This window comes from Calidris pugnax, unplaced genomic scaffold (genome assembly GCF_001431845.1).
Source record: "Calidris pugnax isolate Ruff unplaced genomic scaffold, ASM143184v1 scaffold76, whole genome shotgun sequence".
Taxonomy (NCBI): domain Eukaryota; kingdom Metazoa; phylum Chordata; class Aves; order Charadriiformes; family Scolopacidae; genus Calidris; species Calidris pugnax.
In genome coordinates, this window is record NW_015090827.1 from 2,422,183 (window position 1) to 2,443,933 (window position 21,751).

The following is a 21,751-nucleotide window of genomic DNA, read 5'->3' on the forward strand; positions in this document are numbered from 1 at the left end:
GTACTATTTTTCTAATATATTCAGTGAGGAAGCTCTGTTTATAAGAATAATATTAGTATTAAACATGTACTGAGAAGATAATATTTGGAAAACATATTCATTTTGGTATGTCTACGGAAATACCAATTCAAAGCCTGACCAACAAATCTGGAACTAGAAGTTTACGACATAATATACAGGCACAGATGCAGGGACATCTCCATGTACCCATAGCAGGAGACAAATTACACTGTCAGACTTTAAAGTTGACAATATAGCACTTCAATAACTTTGAACTGCAACAAAAATTTTGCTCATTCAGGTTTTCCTTCTAAAACGGAGCGCCTTTCCTGTTCATTGCTGTACAAAAATATCAAGGCCTCCTTTCTTAGGAGCAAACAATTTCAGTTTCAAAGGTTTTAGTTTTTCAAAATATTCTTCTGCCATCTGCTAAGTATATAGAAAACACTGTTACAGAAGCTGCATGTGTTTGACAATAATACTGATATTTTCATGATCAAGTATCAGGGTAGAAAGTTGATGTAGGTGTTTTGTCCCCAGGATCCCCCATTTTCATGACATCTTTGTACACGACCAAAATACTATATTAACAAAACAGATTTCTCTACAACAAAATGCATACACAAAATTTAGCTTTTTTACAAGGAAACAGGAAACAATCAAACCACATAACATGATGTTTTTCCTATAACTCTTTCACAATTACAATAAAATGTTTACCCCAAAAAACCTTGCCCGTAAGAAGAGGAAATCTCCGGATACTACTGACATTAAAAAGATTGTTATTATTAATAATAAAAATTATTATTATTACTACTCTTCATTGTTTTCTAAGCAACAACTTGGAGCGACTTGCTTTTGATTTCCCAATGCAAACATGTTTATAGCATAGAATTCTTTAAAGAGAACACATAAGAGAATGTAAGTTTGGAAAGCAGTATCTTATTAAATCCATAGCTTGATAAACTGTAATATAATAGGTAAAACAGAAATAATTTTATAAGACTATAATAAACAAGTAAGTAAATAAATGTTAAAATCCTAAATCCTGGGGGCTTGGCAGTCAAGATGCTGCTATGCTTGATTGTAAGGGCAAATATTTGCTAACACAGGTCTCTAAACCTATATTCAAACAGAAAAGTTACAATTTTCAAGCGTGTTAACATAAAAAGTTCAGATCCAGTTAAAAACCCCTGTTCAGTATGTTCAGTTACTAAAATACGCATTTGTCATGTAGTTTCAAGGAACCTTTATGTCCCTTCCACTACGTCTGTGCTATTAGTTTCTTTTTAGTCTACCATGAAAAGCAAAATGTATTTTCAGCAGTAGTCCAGTTTCAGGGACAATTCCGCCAGCGAAGCATCATCTCCAACATGAGCTTTACGTCGGATAAATGCACTAACTCACTTTACATACAGCCTATTTTGGTCTCAGTGTTTCCAACATAGAAGCAGTAACAGATGCTTCCAGTCTCATTTGTCACCCAACCTCTCGCTTACTCCATCTGAAGAGCAGGCCCAGCGTGTGCACAGGCTGGAAGGAGGGGGGGACGTAAATCAAGGAAGGGGGGAAAAATGCCTGGAATCGAGCAAAGCTTCCCACTGGGGGCCATGGGGAAACTCCACCAGCAGATGGAATCAGAACCCATCTCGGCATTAAATGAGCCCAGCACCTTCTGGCATACCTGCTCCTTGTAGGGACTACCTAAAATTAAATGGAAACTGAACTAGGCTGTGGTTTGAGCACAAAGTATTTAGAGTGTATCTTAGAGCATTTCTGTGTGTAGCACAGGAAGCATAAGGAATCACAGAATGCGATGGGGTTGGAAGGGAAATCATCCAGTCCAACCCCCTGCCAGAGCAGGGTCACCCAGAGCAGGTCCCACAGGAACGTGTCCAGGGGGGTTTGAATGTCTCCAGAGAAGGAGACTCCACCACCTCTCTGGGCAGCCTCTGCCAGGGCTCTGCCACCCTCACAGCAAAGAAGATCCTCCTCATGTTAAGATGGAACTTCCCATGTTCCAGTTTGTGCCCGTTCCCTCTTGTCCTGTCCCTGGGCACCACTGGAAAAAGCCTGGCCCCATCCTCCTGACACCCACCCTTTCAGTATTTATAAGCATTGATCAGATCCCCCCTCAGTCTTCTCTTCTCCAGGGTAAAATGACCCAAGTCCCTCAGCCTTTCCTTGTAAAAGAGATCTTCTACATCCCCATATCATCTTTGTAGCCTCTGCTGTACCCTCTCCAACAGTTCCCTGTCCTCCTTGAACTGGGGAGCCCAGAACTGGTCCCACTGCTCCAGTGGTAGCCTCCCCAGGGCAGAGCAGTGGGGGATGACCACCTCCATCCACCTGCTGGTCACACTCTTCTTGATGCCCCCCAGGATGCCACTGGCCGCCTTGGCCACATGAAGGAACTACATTCCCAGTTCCCACAAATTTGTAGAACTTCATAGCCAGAGTGGCATTATGACAAGGAGCACCCATTACACTTTTACACAAGTGTATATAAACACTTACTGATTTTTTTCTTTTTTTTCTAAAAAAAATATCAAGATTGATGCTGGGTAGTCGGAGAATAGAAAAAGTAATTTTTTTACAAAATAATGCCTGTAACTAAACCTTCCCCCAATGCAATGTAAGGACTTCCAATGCCTTACACATCACTAAACCCGATCTGGTGTGCTTTGGTCTACATTTTGCAGGCTTCGCTTTGACTCAACCTTCCCTTGGGTTGGAAGAGTATTTATTGCCGTCGTTAATCTCTGCTCCCTCAAGTTGTAGGAATCACACATAAGAACAATGGTTAAAGAGGAAGAGGGAGCGTATTTCTGTTTCTCTGCTTCAGCCCTGGTCATTAACACCTCCACTTATCATCTGATGAGAAACACTGATAAAAATTCATTTTTGGAGATGAAATTTATAAAGTGAGAAATGCCTTGGCCAGTATAATGGATCCAAGAAACCCCCCTTAGGTCTGAAGCTGAGCAGATGTACATCAGATTTGTTCAGAAACTGGAACTATGAAATACGAATTCAGATAACCTGAAGCACATAACGAGTTCCACTGACACATTTCTTAAATTTGCCATTTTGGATTTAATTATGATTGTCTGCAATTGTGCACGTGTCCCTACGCACCTCATCCTGGTGAGCTTGATTAAGCAAATTTGTAGTCACGTTGCAATTCATGTAAAGGACAAAGACCATTTTTGAGTGGCTGAAATGTTCATGGTGAGAAACAAAAACTATTATTAATTAAATAATTGGATACACTGGTAAAAAGTTTTTTTCCTTTAATCATAACATTCATTTCTAGTCAGAATAAACAAATTGCCATGATTTAACATGTGTTTTGCTCTCCCTTACACTACGACCAAGCGGTCTAGGGAAAAGAACTAGTAAAAAGTCAAATTATAACTGAAATGTTATTCCCCCAAAGGCAGTAGCTTCCAGGCAAACTTTCTGTCACTCAAACCCGCTATGTTTTAGCTATTTTCACAATCCTGCCCTATTTGAATTCATGGGACAGAATCATTCTCACGCTTACTTTTCCTTCTCAAAAAATGAGTTTACTCAAACCCAGGATTTTCATCTACCTCTGCCAGCAGAACGGGAGACAAACTAACAGCTGGAGTAGTTTTAATTAATGCACAAGAACAGTAGCCTCTGATGATAATTCACATTTTCATTTGAATACGTGACTATTCCCTTTGATTTCAATAGTATTGCTCACTATCATTTAGCATTTGTATTAACGGCAGTTCCCCAAGGTTTCAATGAGACTCAGTCCCATTGTCCTCGACACCAAAAAGCACTGAATAAATGACAGGTCTGCCCCAGAGTCATGGAATATTTACGCACAAGCCCAAGTGTTTGAAGGACAGGGGTCTTAAATTAGGATTACACTGGGAAAACAAGCTCTTATTGGGTATCTACAGGGGTGAGTGACTCCTGCTCCCAGGACAGTGGAGTCTACCCCACTAGAACATTATCAGAGAATCATAGAATGGTTTGGGTTCAGAACATTACCAGAGAATCACAGAATGGTTTGGGTTGGAAGGGACCTTAAAGATCATCAAGCTCCAACCCCCTGCCCTGGGCAGGGACACCTCCCACCACACCAGGTTGCTCCAAGCCCCCTCCAACCTGCCCTTGAACCCCTCCAGGGATGGGGCAGCCACAGCTTCTCTGGGCAACCTGGGCCAGGCTCTCACCACCCTCACACCAAACAAGTTCTTCCCCACATCTCAGCTCCATCTCCCCTCTTTCAGTTTAGAACTGTTACCTAAAAAACATCTGGGTATCTGGATATAACACACTCAAGCAGCCTTCAGCTGTGCTTCTGAGAATTTGGAGAGTTTGAAGGGCTGGGTACTCAAGCAGCCTTCAGCTGTGCTTCTGATCTGAGAATTTGGAGAGTTTGAAGGGCTGGGAGGTGTTTGGGGGTTTTTTTCTCTGCTTATACTGGTTTATAATAAAAATATAGACATATCCTGACTGGCGTGAAGATAAAATTGAGCTGTTCTACTTAAAATTCCGAGCTTTGCGGGGGGCTTTTTTGGCGATTTCTCATGGGTAAGGCTGTAGGATTTTTAAACTCCTCTCCCTTTTCCTCCCGTCCCCCTCAGGAAGGGCTAATAAAGATGCTGTAGCCGGGAGAATATTTGTGTACCAGGCAAGGAAGGGATTATGTGACCGACCTGAATTTCACAGGGACACTTTACACCGCCACGTGATAGCTCTGCTACAAGGCAGGGCTCTAAATTAGTGTGTAGCAACCACTGATCATACAACAGAATTTCTCAAGTCCGGGAAACTAATAGAAATAAAAGAAGTGGTTTTTATGTCCCGTTCCCATCTGTGCCTGTGATGCTGTATAATGCTATACAACTACTGGGGGGTTAATTATTTTTTCATCGGGAAAGCGATCACACTCTGACAGCTCTTACTTCTAACATGCCATGCTGCCCCCAGGCACTGAATAAATTATAATTTGAAAGGAAAAAATAGGAGCTTTTTAAGAAGCTATACTGAAGGAACCTTCCAAAGTTGCATTACTTAGAAGCTAAACTATATATACATACATTCACCTAGATATTTTTATCATTAGAGTACCATCTACCTGAATGGAACAGAACAACCTGAACAGCTTTTAAGGTTGGATGAGAATGTTCTGTACTTTCAATCTTTTAGCAATTACAACTTTTCAAGCCTTATCCACCTAGAAAACAACGTAATAACATAATAGTGAACGTTTGGTATATTTCTCTTGGATTAAGTTGTCACAGTTTTAAAAACACACCAGATGTCATTAGTTTTAGTTGAACTACTACTTTTTAAAAAGACCGCAATTTTTATACTATTTTAAATAAAATGAATTTATACTTAATTTACTTTTTTCAGTATGTTAAAAACACTTTATTAGAAACATTCAGGTTTTGTGGGTAACAGTTTAAACTCCAAGAAGGACCAAAAAGTATCCCCTATTTTCTCTGATTCTGTGATTTTCAACATGTGCTAACCTGACATGGCCCATTTCAGCAGTTCTTTGAGGAGAGCACTCTAACTCCTATATAATCTTCCAAATTGGAGCCACTATTTTGGCTGAGGTTTTGACAGAATTGTCCCTGTGCACAGCAGGATTCCTGTCCCCTTGGGTCATTTCATACCTGACCCAGCTTTCAGAAGCTCAGCAGGTTTTCTAGAAAAGCATTCCTAGACTGTTGCTTTGTATTTGGCTTAGAGAGTTTAAGGCCAGAACAAATCAGGAGATTAACATCCCAAAATATTACTCCTGCAGTTATCCTCAGGTGAGTCTTCTAAGACCCATGAGGTGTGCCTAGCTCAGACGTTGGCATCTCCACTGGTACCCTGTGATCTGTTTTAGGGGATGGAGATCGTGCCAACACAAACAGCTGACTCCAGAGTTTGGTTCTTGTTACCCCAAAAATGCCCAGTTCTCTCCACTGGACTCAAAAGGGAACTTTTGATGACCAGTTAAAGTTCAGACATCTACACAGCACATGCTTCAAGTCAGGGGGGATGAATTCTAACCCAAGTCATGTCCAGGAAAAAAACCCACTGTTTTCTTTGTTGCTAATAATAATCGTATTTAAATATGTGCCTTTCTATATCAAGGAGAATTTCATCTTAAAGAGTAAAGCGCTTAATGAGCATTGCTCTATTTTTTTTTCTTTAACAGCAATATAAAAACATAAGGTAGGAAAAGATGTTATTAGTTACACTGAATTAACTACTGTTATTTTGAAATCTCAATAGAGATGTTTTTTCTAAAAGATATTATACAAATACCGTATTTACCAAACAGCCAGGTTGTGGTAACGCACCGTGACTTCTTTGTGGATTTTATTCAACAGAATATGGAATTTGCTCTTTATGCCACATTTTCCTTTAAGTTTTTCAGTGCTCAGGCTGTAAAAATGTTCCTGCCTGGAGCCTGTTGGCTCCCACACCACGTAACTCCAGGCTGGCAGTAACAAGTAAGCCCTGGTCAAAACCGCTTACTTCATACCCACTGACACTCAGCAGATGGGAGCAATTCTCTCGCCCCGCTGAGGATATAAGGTTATGGCTGTCTTGAATATTCTTCCTTTTTTTTTATTTTTTTCCCTCCCCCCAAACCCAAAGGTTGGTTGTACCACCTTCTGATATACTCAGTGACAGCTATAAATTGAATCCTACCAAGTAGCTTTGCCTCTCTCTTTTACACAAACACATATTTATCTTACTCCTTTCTCTGTTTTTCTTTTTTCCCTCCTGCCTCACTTCCTTCCCAGCCCTGTGTTTACTCCTGCTGTTCTCTAATGTATCTTTTCCAACTCTCTTGTGTCTCTTTAAGGATGAAGGAAAAACGAGAGCCTCCTCGCACATTAGACATCTGATTCCATAATTCAATAGCGACACAAAGATATTTTTTTTTCACTTTATATTTTTCATCCCCTGAAAGCCAAGTTGGATCTCAAGAGCAGATCAGCTCAAGCTTGGTCACAAATGGAGAGAGGTGATGGACAGACAGATTTTTGTTTGAACTAACACGTCCATCCTTAAGAATATGGTAACCCTGAGGCAGGTTTGAAGGTCAAGGTGGGTTTGTGAGTTTGCAATGCTGGAGTCAGATTGGCTCAGTGCCTTCTCGTGGTGGGAGAACTCTTTGTTCTGTGATCTAAGGCAGCACAAACACTTCAAGAGAGCTTTCCCAGCAAAGGCAATAATTTCTTTAACACCTGTGTAACAGCAGATTTTCCATTCAAAAGCACGTTGAGCTGCAGAATTTTCTAACTGTAGGAGCCCTCAGTTCCAATTGTCAGAGTGTACTCAAGCACTGCCTACGCCCCAACAGGCCCAAATAACAGAATGCACGTACAAACACTTCACCTATTTTTACTCTAGGACAGTACCTCAGCTTTGCATTCACAGGGATTCATTTGGAGAAGGGGCAGGGGCAATTTTGAGATGCTCCAACTTTCCCACAGTGACAGAAAGCAGCACAGAAAGAAGCTCAGATCTCAGTACTTTGCTTTCATAACATGTTGTACCCCCTTGTACAGAAATCTACGTATGTATTAAGACCTGGGGCTTGAATTTTGGAAATAGACTGCCAAAACCTATGGGATGTACCTGAACAGGCCTAGCCCAGCTTCCAACAGCCGTTGCCCAAGCACAGAGGCAACACTCCTCTTCTTTCAAGTCCTAGAGGGTTGTCCGCTAAGTGAAACTTTTACTGGTGTTATTTAAGAGGGGAGTGGAGCACTGAACAGGGGTATTGTCCACGTGAAACCCCTGGGAAAAAGTATATAGAACTAACTAATTTATTTCCTTCCTTTTCTTATTTTTAAGAAAGTAGTTTGCTAAAAAGAAATATTGTCGGAGCAGCCCTTCTACTGGGTTAGATATTTAATCAGAACAGGCCCATCAATTAAAGATACTCTAAATTCATATGCCAAAAGTCTTCCTACTATTCAATCAACAAGGTATTCTAATTGAAGATATCTCAAGAGAATGTGGGTTTTTTTTTTTCCCTGCCCATTTAACTTTTCTGATTTGAATTTGACATCTTTTCCTCCCTACTATCAACACCATGGTAGTACGAAGACCTGGATCCAGACATGTCTCTGCAGCAGCAAAGTTTTGTTACATCCAAATCAAATTTCCCCAAGACATGAAAACTATCTATGGCAAGTAATATTGCTCTCTCTTCTAAATAACAACTTTCTGAACAGCTGCCCTGCAGCAACAGGAATACGCTTCCTTCCCCATTATTAAAAAATAATTTAGTCCCTTCACAGTAAAAAAACCACAACCAACACAAACCAGGTTGAAAGGTACAGCCCAACAGAAAACCTCTGAAGTTTTTTTTCTAAGGAATTGCCAGGAATTAAGGAGATATTTTCTTTCTCCTGCCTGATTGCTGCCCCTCCAGCGTGACCCAGCGCGGGCAGACACAGCCTCTGTGGGATCCTTTCCACTTCTCCAGCAGCTGGACACAGCCCTGATCAAAGTTACATTTCTCAGCACAATCCAGCGAGTTCCTCCAGCCAAAACCCAGATAACAAGATCTGAAGCTTTAAGCCTCAACAACAGCTTTCACAAACAGAGCAGCACAACGCAATTCCACAATGTGGATCCGACGGCTCTGCCCGCAATGAGTCCATTACAACAAAACAGAAAATGAATATAAATAGAAAATACAATACGCCAGCTTTTAAAAAAAAATTCTATCAAATACAGAACGCAGCCAACTCTCAAATATAAAATCTGGATCACTTTCATAATCCCAACCACTACTTACTGTAAGCGAAGGAAAGTTTGTTAAATTTAAGAAGGTGAAAGCAGCAAATCTTCAATTTTTCAGAATCGCACCCAAAATCATTATTGAAGTTAAGATCACAACACAACATAAAAATCAGACAAAGCAAAAAACGTTACTGAGTTGGCCCTCTCTAAAAGATTCAAGAGCCTCCTAGCCCAGAGCCCTAGAAACAAAGAACGTATGCCACTTTTCTGCAGCTTCACTAAACTGTCTTAAAAATGATTTTCAATTAAACAGATGCTAAGAATGTTTACAAGAAGACATTTCAAATGCTGCACGAGAGCAGCTTTGGCCCTCAGAGCTTCCACCTCCTGGCTGCTCTCCCAGCACCAGCCAGCAGAGAACATAAGGTGCTCCTCAAGCTATTAAGATGGAAAGGTTTCTCACAGTAATTTTCTACATTTTTACAGCTTGCATCAATACACAAATTGTTTTTAAAAGGGAACAAACATGAAATGACAACAAATAAAGGAAAGGCAATACATACGTAGCTTCTAGTCTTGCTATAAAGTTTGCTTTTTTCTACTTTAAGAAATCTAGATAAATGCCTTGGCTTTCTGTTGGTAAAAAGTTTCACTCTTAGTCAAATCCAGAATGTGCACTTTTCTATGCTGAAGGAAAAAGACTAGTGTTGACACTAATACAGAGCTCAAAGCAAGGACCCTCAAAGAAAATAATTACTGATGATTTTTCTACTCTTGTGACCAGGCCAACATTCATCTAAGCAGCATTGAGTTTGGGGATAGACTTCTACATGACTAGCACAGAGAAGCTGTGGCTGCCCCATCCCTGGAGGGGTTCAAGGCCAGGTTGGAGGGGGCTTGGAGCAACCTGGGCTGGTGGGGGGTGTCCCTGCCCAGGGCAGGGGGTGGCACTGGATGGGCTTTAAGGTCTAAGCATTCTATGACTCTATACTGAGCCCCAAATGCAGCTCTAGCAGTGAGCACACATCTGTCAGTCTGCAGGCATGAGGAATTACCACACCAGCATCCTTAGACAACTATTATTCTAAACTGCAAACGCGTGAAGATTTTTGTGCATGAACAGAGAATCACTGAATTGTCTGGGTTGGAAGGGACCTTTGAGATCATTGAGTCCAACCATCAACCTAACTCTGATAAAAACCATCACTAACCCATGTCTCTAAGCACTATGTCAACCCCTCTTTTAAATCCCTCCAGGGATGGTGCCTCCACCACTTCCCTGGGCAGCCCATTCCAAGGCTTAATAACCCTTTACAGGCAAAAAATCTTTCCTAACATCCAGTCTTAACCTCCCCTCTTTAGGGAAAATTTGATCCCAATAACTCAGAATGTCTCTTCTCCTCAACTGACTACAAGGGAGCTGATAAAATCCAACAGTTCTTTGCCCAGAGGCAAATAACTTTATGTAGCCTGAAAACAGAGAGTAACGTTTTGTTAATAGGACCAAAATCTCCAAGTTGCCAAAAGTGATTGCAAAGATTTGAAGCAAGAAGCAGGCTGTCCAAAATAAACTGCAAAAGCAAAGAAATGAGCTTTCCAGTCTGAAAGATTGTGTTCAGCTCTAAACCAGAAGTAACCTGGACTTAGTGTTAAAAGTGCTGAAAATTTCTATGAGTTTCTCATAACCCAACTGTGTTAATCCCATCAGATGAGCTGGGAGCAAAGGATGGCTGGCACACACGCTGCAGGGAGGGACACTGGCGAGTGGAGAGCAATTAGACAGTTGGCCCCTGCAGGAAACGGAGACAGGTAATTATTACCTTTGAACACTGGAAGGCCAGAGGGGTGATGTAAAGAAAATAGTAATATAGCATAAAATTAATCTCTCTAATATGTCCATGATTTTATTCCTATAGTGATCACACAGTTCAGTTTATCTCATTTACTGAAGACGTTTTGGAGGTGGTCTTGAATTCTTTATGGGGAATGTCCTCATAGTTAGAAAATGTCACTTATATTTTTCATTTCTTTCATGTAATTAAATTCTTCAGAGCCTGAGTGAGATGGTTACTGGAGGCTGGGCCCCTTCTGAGTAGGCAGATGGGGGCAGTGAACAAGCTGGAATGAGGTAAAGTGCAGGAGCAGTCCTATAGTTGAAGTTTGGGGTTTTGTTTTCTATTTAACCTCTTTCTGCACAGAATATGAAACAGCACCCACTAATAATCATAATTCCCTTGCAACACGATGTCTGTTATATTAATAAGTATGCCTTGTTCCCCTTGAAGCAGTTTAATTATATTTTGTCCACGATACAAACTCAGAAAGATTGTATTTATAAAAAAAAACACACCCAAATCTTTCCACCTTCACACTGTCTTATTACAGAAGAAACAACATCTGAAATCTAAGCAGGGTTCAGGCAGAATATCCCTAAAACCGAGATGAAACAGCACATTAGCCATTTTTCTCATTAGAACAGTGGGCTTTTTTAAATCCTATCTTCCCTTTGGTTTCATTAAGCAAAGGAGAAAACTCCAACACAGCATCTTTGTAACCGTTCAGAGCCCATGCAGCATGTTAAGTGAAGAGAGAAGTCCTTAGGAAGTAGCAGCAGATGGACCACATTATGTACGTACCCAGGCAGTTTAGGGAAGCATAAGAAGAATTCCTGGGCAGTGGCGACCATAGAAAAACTCAGTTCTCTTGTGTAAACAACTTTTTCCCCAACAGCTGTATTCCCCTTCCTGTTTATTCTTCTTTCCTGCAGAATTCTCTCAGTCCGGTCACATCTGTATTTCATTTATTTTTTAAAAAATATTTCTTTAGCTATCTTCCTAGCCTTTTCGGATTATTAAGGCGGCGGGAATTTGCCAAATCTCATTTCTCCTTTCACAGCCCATTCTGTTTACATTTTTACACTTCATTTAGGTTCTGAATTCACATAACGATCCACACGGGTTAGGGGCTTTGCCCACACAGACTGGTTTGCAGCGTTAGAGTCTTCATGGAAGCAATGGAAAATGTCTAGGAAATCATCGTTTTTTTCTGGGTTTAAGACCAAAACAGAGCAGAATAATTAAATGAAAGCAGTGTTCAGTTGTTCCTTTTTTTTTTTATTTCAATATTACATTTAATGCTTACGCATTTTATAATTATTAGACATGAGAAAGCCTTGGAGCTTGATTTTTGTCACATCATACTTGAGAATCCCTTTTTAATATTGGGGCTAATAACAGTTATTACATTAAAGTTGGACTTCACATTACCATTGATTTAAATAATGGATTTTTTTAATATATATTCTGTTGAAACATTACAACTTCTGCTACTTACGGGAACAGGAATTTTTAGGATGTGTCAGCCTGCCTTTTCTCGAAACAAATACAAGTCTGAAAATGCAAAATTAAACCAAGTCTACCCTTTTTTGATTTCAGCCAGGTTACAGGAAACGAGGTTCTTAAAAAATATATTGTGTCTGTCGTCCAGCACTTCATTTTATTCTATTTTACAGCCATCTTGCTGAGTCTCACCTCAGACTCTTCTTAAAAATAACGGAACAGATGATGATGAACTGCCTCTCAAGGGCAAGCACCAATCTCTGGAAGCAACTACATTCTCCAAGCAATACCTCTTAAGATGATGTCATCTGTTCCAAGAAGCCTGTTTCTATTTTTAAGCCGCACGCTCTTATTATGCTTTTAAAAGGGCATCTCCATCACACGTTGTTACTTTGCTTTTAACCCAATAACAGTCATCGGTGATATCTAATATACATGAAATGGCTTCAGAAAATCATTGATTTTAGCTTATTGTCTACCCGGAGCCTTACAAATAGTACTTGAAATGGTAATTTAAAGTTATAAGACTATAAAATGCTGTGAAGAACATTTCTGCTTAAGGTGATGGTTTCAAAAAAGGTGCATCTCTCACAACTGCCTTAAAAAGCTTGAGCATTTTATGTGTAAAGTATCTTGGAATGTTTCGGTTTCTCCACTTAACGGTACTGAATTTGACATTGAAGAACCTGGAAAAAACATTAGAGCAGAAACCGCCCAGAGAAAACACGCTCATCACTGCAGCTCCATCTGCTTTTACAAGGAGAGATGATAATGACAAAGCAAAAACTACAATTTTGTATAAAAAGCACTTTTTCTGTGTGGGTTTTTTTTTTTTTCACTACCGTAATTCTTAGGTAAATCATGAAATTCAACATTTCCAGCACCATATGCTTTCATATTAAAAAGCCAGTTAAAAAAAGTAATCTTCTTAGTGCTATTCCCTACCAGAATGAAACCAAACTTTCTCTTGGTGGCACAGGAATGTCACAAGGAGTGATGTATGTGTAGGTGTTGCTTATCTTCGTAGGGTAAGATCCTGCTGCTACCTCTTCAGCTCTGCCACCACATCGCTACGCTGAGATGCGCATCTCGGGAAGCAGCATGACACCACTGGACTAATTTTAGAGGACTCAGCTATTCTGCAGCAACTATTATTGGATGTCCTGGAATCTCACCTATTCATCTCACAAGCAGCAGCAATCCAAATGGATTGGAGCTTGTTGAAGGGGGGCTTTATTTTTAAGGAAGATTTAGAACCAAGACTGATAAAGATCGGGACAAGAGGGAACAGGCACAAACTTGAAAATAAGAAGTTCCATCTCAACATGAGGAGGAACTTCTTTGCTGTGAGGGTGGCAGAGCCCTGGCAGAGGCTGCCCAGGGAGATGGTGGAGTCTCCTTCTCTGGAGACATTCCAACCCCCCTGGACACGTTCCTGTGGGACCTGCTCTGGGTGACCCTGCTCTGGCAGGGGGTTGGACTGGATGATCTCCAGAGGTCCCTTCCAAGCCCACATCATTCTGTGAAAGATAGATCATCGAAGTGCTAGATACAGATTCTACCATCTCCCATTCCAAACACGTATTATGAAAGCCAGCATTTTATTTCACGTTGACAGACCATCGAAGTGCTAGATAGTGATAGATTCTACCATCTCCCATTCCAAACACATATTATGAAAGCCAGCATTTTATTTCACGTTATAGTGCCACATATCTCATACCTAACGTGCGGTCTCCTAAAGCTACTTAGATCTTTCTGACATTTCCAGAGCATAACCACCACCACCTGCTTTCTCACATGCAAAAGCCTACATTTTGGTCACCTAATGGCAAAAGTCTTAAGTTTTCTAGATCATAGAATCATAGAATGGTTTCGGTTGGAAGGGACCTTCAAGATCATTGCGTTCCATCCAAGTTAACCTTGGAATTTAATGTGGAAGTATCACCTAAGAAGAAACAGAGACAACTGAGGTCTACAACTTGGGATTTTTTTTTCCTTTTTTTTTTTTAAATTTTTCAACTTGGGATTTTTTTTCCTTTTTTTTTTTTTTTAATTTTTAAAAAACAAAGTTGGTAAACAGTGACCACTGTAGCTGGCTCCAGACATCAACCCCTGACACAGTGATTTGTACCTACAGCAGCTGAGACTCTATTGATTTCACCACTCTGACTGTGATGGCCAAAGACATCTTTCTTTGAGCCGCCGCTGTACTTCGCTGCTGGGAAAACCAACAGACTTTCCAGCTCAGCATCGTCTGCAGAGGTAATTATCACAAACACGATGACTTCTTAATAATTCAACTAGGACATCAAAGCTAAGAGGGTCACCCTCAAATGAATTATATTTATTAGATGGAAAAAAACACTTGGAAAATATATTCTAAATGCACAGTTTTGTCCTGGCGGGAAGAGGGTTTAATTGCTCTTTAAGGTATTTTCCATCTTTATATTCTATGATCCTCTGAAACTTTGTTTAGTGTCCCTCAGCCAATATTCTCAACTCCCAGCTCTGGAGAGCTCTTATTTTTCTAGCAAAGTTAAATTCATTTTTCCAGGAATCACTCATAAGGCATTGTAACAATCCAGATTTGCAATTTTTTCCTACTCATTTAGTAATTTGATTAAAAATGAAAAATAACAACAAAAAAAATCTGTAATGTTATTTATAAACCTGTGTTGTTTACTTACTCCTCAGTTTGTTAACCTCTAAACACGTACAGATTTCATTTTCATTTTTTCCCCAGAAACTGAAATTGAGTTTACAAGGATGGCAACTGCCAAGTCCGTTCTTATTTCGAAGTTCAGCATGTAGGTCCTGAACCTCCCTTTAAATGCTGCAGATGTAGCTTACCCAGACTTGCTGAGATCTTTACAATAAATTCATATACATCAGTGTTTCCCTTCTAACCTTCTAATCAATGGATTTATTTAGATCTTCCTTATTCCCCAGCTGTCCACACAAGCTTTAACTGAGGGTGGGGAGAGCCTGGCCCAAGTTGTCCAGAGAAGCTGTGGCTGCCCCATCCCTGGAGGGGTTCAAGGCCAGGTTGGAGGGGGCTTGGAGCAACCTGGGCTGGTGGGAGGTGTCCCTGCCCAGGGCAGGGGGTGGCACTGGATGATCTTTAAGGTCCCTTCCAACCCAAACCATTCTGTGATTCTAATGTTTAGATTTGATGAGAAAGTCTGTATTGCACTGTAAAAACATTTGAGATGGCTTAGCAAGTCAAATTGAACAGCAGGACATCTTCTGTCTTCCTGCAGGCTGCCCGCAGGAGAGTGTTGCCTGGCAGCACAGCCCACCACCCTCAACATTGGCATCTTCACACTCAGGAAACGCATGGAAAAGCTTAACGTTTTCTGAGCTGGAGGAAGGACACGGGGAGACTGTCAGCACTTGGGCAATTTGGACTCTTTTTCCAACATCACGGCAGAACTCACACTGTAGTCACCACACAGATAAAACAGCCTCGATTTAAGAACCTTAAAAGCCTGATCAGGGATGGAGAATTTGGTAAAGGGGAATTAACTCGTTCAAATTCTTTTAAATATCACAGAGTTGCCAAGGTGCTGTTTAGATTCTGTGAAGCAACACCCCAGACTCTGAACATGGAGTGGAAGACCCCTGCATCTAGAACAGCACTGGAGTAGCCATGAAATGTGTTCATAGGAAAAAAAAAAAAAAAGAAGAATGAAGCTACATAGCATTTATAGAACTCTGCATGGAAAAGTAAATACTTCACCTGTTTCCTTGGTTTGACTCAAGTAGCTACGATCACATGGATACCTTCAAATAACACTGTCAAAAGCCTGCTCAGCAGTGCTCTGGGACACTTTGAAAGTGGTCCTATTGCTGGATCTCACATATTTAGACTGATGCCTTGAGAACAGCAATAGAAAATTCTTTCAAGTACCTCATTGTTTTAAAAGAGAGCTACAAAAACACCAATGTTTTAACTCAGATTTTATCAGCTCTGAAAATACTGACTGAACTATTGATCTTTCAGCCTGAGCTATTCTGAGGGAAGGTATGAAACCCCCATCTGGATTGATTTAGCTTCGGTCTCCAGAAACAAGGGCCGTAGCTGTATACATAATGATACATTTAGGATTACATTATAAAAGGCTACATACTTGAAAAACAGTCCTATAACCGAGAGATATAAATACTGTTATTGCACTACATGCATTAAAGATCATGAAACCAGCACTGTTTACTGGAAATAAAAAAAAAGAAAAAATGCTTACTAAAGTAATATTTAAGATTTTTACAATTAGAAGCCTGAAGAAAACTTTCTTTCAAGTGCTCTGAGAGGATCAGCTTCATTAACTACTTCCTGGTCTATCACTAGATAATGCAGCTCCAGATCAACCACAGAGATGGGATGTTTTAGAACCAAAAGCCTTACATCAGTAATTATTACATATTTCTCAACATAAAACTAGCATGACTTCTTAAATCATTGTTACAGATCCAAAATCAGCTCTAACAACCCAGCATTACACTGCCACACTATGGCACAATTAAGATCTGCAAGCAAGAATAGGACAAAAGACAATAAAAATAACTGCTCTATTTAATTATTTAGGACTACATTATCCACTATTAGTTTTGTTTGCCTACTACATTTGTAAAGCACTAAAACCAAACTGCTGTGTCTTGTTCAGGAACAGCTATCTAGATATAAAAATAAAATCTGCAATCATAATGTAATGGGTTTTTTGTTTTTCCAAAAAGAAAAAAAGACGTAGTTTACTTTCTACAAGTGTTAAAATCTTCAAAGACTAGTTTGATCTGCCTGTTGCACAGATGGGGTGCGTAGGGGAGTGGATACCAAGGGCATTTCTTTACTGTGTTGGCTACAAAATATAGAGCTTTTTGTTCTCTCCATTACAATGTGATCTGAAAGGGTTTCAGCAGACAGCCAGAGGGAAAAAGGTTCAAAAGACCTTCTCAGAGCTTGTTTTTTGTTTGGTTTTGTTGTTTGGCTTTTTCTAATCTATTTGAGGTAACACTACAGAATCGACATTAATTATTTCCTTATGTTAGAAGATACATAATTTCAGATCTAAAAATTTTTAAAGATACTTAGCATTTCCACATTTTCACTAGTACGTTTTGTGAGAACTTATCAAAAAAAAAAACCCAACAACAAACCACAAAACGTTTTTTTGCTGACCTTGAAGCACAGTAACCTAGGGTGGCTGAAATTTCACATCTAACTTAACTACAGCAGGAGCTCTAACTACTGTAGAAAGTATACATTATTTTAATTACTTTGCCATTTATATAATTTATACCTTCCATCGCATTTATTTCGCAAGAAAGCTATAAATCAATTTTGTATCACCATTACCAGTACTGCTTTATGCATCCTGACATTCCATTTTTTAAGTGTTTTCCTAATAAATCAAAGGTTATACAGAAGGAATTGGCTGGGGCCAAGACCATACCAATTATTTTACCTGCAAGAACTTGCCATTATAAACATTTCCCACAAGGCATAATAAAACACATGGCTAGTGCCACAAGACTTACAGGAATATCCTGTACCGAAGCATTAAATAAAGATTAGAATGACTAGCTGGGGTTTCATTTGTTCCACCCCTTCCTTAGTTGCTATTGTCACCACTTCAGCTTCCAAAAAACGGCAAAGCCCAGACGCACACCAGGCCTTTCCCAACAGGAATGTTTATTCAAGCTTTTAAAATCCTGAATTAAGTATCTTTCATCTCTAAGCACTTTCAGGCACAGACTGCTTAAGCCCTTGATGGACAGGGATTCTCTTTTGCACATCACCTGTCTCTAAGCCACATGCACGTATGCACGTACACTCCTAATATAATTTCTGTTATTAGGCCTCTGCTTATACGCACGTACTCTCTTAATATAATTTCTGTTATTAGGCCTCTGCTTTCAGTTATCACACAATATCTGTCAATTTTTTTACTGCCATTAGCCCAAGCACAAGCCCCCACGTTACACCTCGGATCCCAAGGACTCCTAATAGTTGAGGTTTATAAACAGCAAACTGAACATTATAGTCTTTTAACAAAACCAGCTCTAGAGTCTCCCTACCGAATGTGAAGTTTCCATGAGCATTCCTGAACTGACTGGGGCAGAATAGGTTCAAAGAAGTTCTATACTTGCACATGGTGGCAAATCTGCAGATGACTACCACTTAGGACTTGTGATTTTTGGAAGCCCTTTGGGAGGGGAGGAGCACAGCAAACTCAAGTGACGCCACATGAAGACGATTTATGGAGAGTCCATACTCAGCAGCTTTAGCGTTTAGCAGTTGCCCAAGAGTCAAGCTGAACGGCACGAGGAACTTAAAAACAACTTCCAAATTTGCAACCCCTCCCCAAAATCCAACGACAGGAAATTTTTAAAGTGACTGTTTTTAACTGCACCCAAATATTTAGCAGCAGATACTACAGCATTTCTGTTATTCTGTACTTTTTAGCTGCAAAATCAATTTTCCCTTCCCCAGCTGACAGGAGATGTATCTTTTTCAATTTGTCATTCAGGCGTCACAGGTATTTAAAATTAGATAAACCTCTTTAAAAATATGTATTATTTAAATTAGAAAGATTTAGGCAGAAATTCGACTACTGAAAAATGCTGTTTCTTACTACATCTTCCCTCACAGCCTGCTCTGTGAAGGATCCTGTATTCCCTATCAGATTAATTGGAGTTCTCAATTTGACTACTGAAAAATGCTGTTTCTTACTACCATATCTTTCCTCACAGCCCACTCTGTGAAGGATACTGTATTCCCTATCAGATTAATTGGAGTTCTGTCACACGGAAAAGATTAGTTACAAGAAACGGCATCCTTAGTGATCCTCAGAAGAATCAAACCCACCCTTCCTTGTCATTCAGCAGGCATCCCCTTCTAGGAAACTACAGGAAACTTCATACCTTGCGGAACTTCTCCATCTGCTTATACAGATCTGGATCCAGCTCCTGAGACACATCTTTCATCCAGAGCAGAGCTCCTCTGTATTCGGTCCGATACTGCTCCATCCGGTTCACTGTCAGCCACGTGTCCGAGATGGCCCGATACCTGAACGTCTCCACTTCTTGATATAACCTACTCAAAGGGGCACGCAGTGCTAACCTGGGGGAAAGCACCAAGGAAAGAAAGGAAGGAAGGAGAGGAACATGTTAAAGAAGGTGTTTCACAAAAGGCAGACAGATTAATACAACTGCTGACACTTGACTAGCCATCAAAAAAAACCCACATACAGCCCAAAGAGTTCAATTAGGTGCTAGTGCATGTTCAGAGTGTTTTACAGCTTGGTAGGGGTACACATGAACAGGGTAATTTTGCACAAATATTGTGTTGCAACCTTCCTATTCAAGTAGTGACCTCTCACTTACACATGGGAGTGGAAAAGGAACGTTTCTAATGTGCAGATGTATTTTAGCTAGCCAGATTGCTTACATTTATGCTATTAATGTTCCTCTTTGCAAGTTGCATTTAACAACTCTAAAAATGTACCCAAGGTAATTTATTACCACACATGTATCAGGATTGTCATGTTAAGCCCCAGAAAAAGCACTTCCATTAGCCTTTTCATCTTCAAATGTACATATCAATAAAGAAGTCATCTGGCAAGCAGACAATTATCAGATTTTCTTCTTTCTCCTCCTTTTTAAGGAATCTGAACAATGCCTTTGAAAGACACTTAACTTTTAGAAGGATTTAGGCATTTTCTTAAATGTTTCTTCCAGCAAGCACACTTTGGAAAGGCAGTAGGGGACACTGTTGTCTTCCCTATGCCGTCACTTTGGCTCCTAATGGGATTTCAGAACCAGACTCCAACATTTGCTTTGCTCTTTCCTGCTGCCTCTGTTTTCCTCTTGGTTGCCAGCAGCCACCTCACTGGAATGGATTTAATCAGTCCCACACCAGTGTAGGGTTTAATGTGCTACTTGGGGACTTCCTAGGCATAAGAGAACTTCTAATTTCAGCTCCAGTAACCAGCAGACCATCTTCTTGATCTCCAGCTACTGAGCTAGCTATTGGCATGGAACCTAAATAAGAGCAGTCCCAGCTTCAACTCAAGCTTCAAGGTGGCTCAAGGGAAGAGAGACAAACAACTGGTTTTATTTCTATATGAGTTTATTTTAAAAGAAGGCTTATAAATGCATTGAGAAAGAGTCATAATAAAGTGGGAACTTCTTATTGTGTCTTTTTCCCTGCACACATTTTTTCCTTATTCTACAAATACTTAGCCAGTCATTCAAAAGAAAGTGCAGTTGATGTAGATGTCATACAGTGGGATTCCCAGAAACAGTTAAGTTTTAGAAAGAAGAGTCATGAGGGCTTTTGCTCAAAAGTGCCCTACGTGTGTTTTAAAGCCCCCACTCACGGCTGTCACTGGATGTGCCAATCACCAAACTCTAGCCCAAGATAAACACATGAAATTCTCCGTGCTCTGTACGTGACGTTTTATTTTGAGCCAAACAGCTGCACTGTTAAGCTAAAGCTGGAAAGTATCACAGTAATTAGGAGCCCAAGAAAATCCTGTAGAATATAATGGAGCAGAATTGTCCCTTGCAAATGATGGTGAATTTCAAGCTTTCGTAGTCCCAACACTGTTTGGCTCAGAGGGGACCTTCACCTGGGGGACTTCAGGGTGTAAGGTTAAAGCAGAAAATGGCATCCAGACTCCTCCTTTCTCCTCTATTTGAGGTATGAGATTCCACGGCCCAGAAAAAGGCATTCCCTCACCCACTCCCCTGCCCTCCCAGGCCCCAGCCACCTCCACAACGGGTCTGACGTAGCATTTCTCTGGAGAGTGAGAAGTGCCACCAAGCCCGAGAAGGACCTGACATCAGCTCCTTTCCCACCCCACTGCTAGAGAGGCCACACAGATGCACCTTTAAGAACTGCTGAGCTGAAGAGGCAGAGGTGGGGCATCTAGAGACATGTGGATATACAGCATCCGTAAGACAAAAAAAAACAGAATCAGGCAAAACTGCACAGAGTACGTCAGAAATATCACCAATACTACAGCAGGTTTGGTCAAGAATAATTTTCATTTCATTTGGTTCCTCACACATTTCAGATGGCAAAATGAATTACACCAACAGTGAATCAACTACCATTATCCCTTCAGATGGCAATACACCAACAGTGAATCAACTACCATTATCCCATGGATTTTGTAAATCAGACAGTGATTCTGCCACACGTACCTCTGCTGAGATGAAAAGCAGAGGGCCTTTCCCGTGGCTTGCATCATTTTTCCTGCTCTTGTTTTATCCTGAGAACCCTGCGATCGAAGAAATTTCCCCAATTCATTTTCTTCCTGAGACAGAACTGACAAAAAAATAAATGAGTGGTCAAACACGTTATTTAATAGGTTCCTAAAAGCTTTAAAATTGGCCTAACATCAAATAGGTTAAGCCACTTGAAATTCAAGCAGCACAGTAAAAATAAGTAATTTCATGGAATTCCTGCATTGATTAAATAGATCTGATTCACTCGAGACATACGTTGATGGGTTTGCTGTAGTTAAAAAGAGTCACAAAATTCCATCAGAGCTGAAAGATATCAGGAAAAAAATGCTATTTCTTTCTTGAACAGAAGAATTACATTGGTTAGATTACACAGAGGGACCAATCTTGGTTCCAGTATCTTTTAG

The 21,751-nt window shown here is 40.3% G+C and overlaps 1 protein-coding gene across 10 annotated transcripts in view; it reads right to left on the reverse strand.

The window, feature by feature from the left end:
* The window catches only part of ICA1 (islet cell autoantigen 1), a 66,873-nt gene that overhangs the window by 27,077 nt on the left and 18,045 nt on the right, over positions 1-21,751 (reverse strand). For 9 of the 10 annotated variants that reach the window (XM_014940291.1, XM_014940294.1, XM_014940290.1 and 6 more), the window contains 2 exons: positions 21,303-21,426; positions 19,017-19,215 (listed from right to left, as the gene is read on the reverse strand). In XM_014940291.1, coding sequence (XP_014795777.1) covers positions 19,017-19,215; positions 21,303-21,426 — 323 coding nt within the window. Of the gene's footprint in view, positions 1-19,010; positions 19,216-21,302; positions 21,427-21,751 lie in introns of those variants that run through there. The other variant, XM_014940295.1, reaches the window with a different exon arrangement.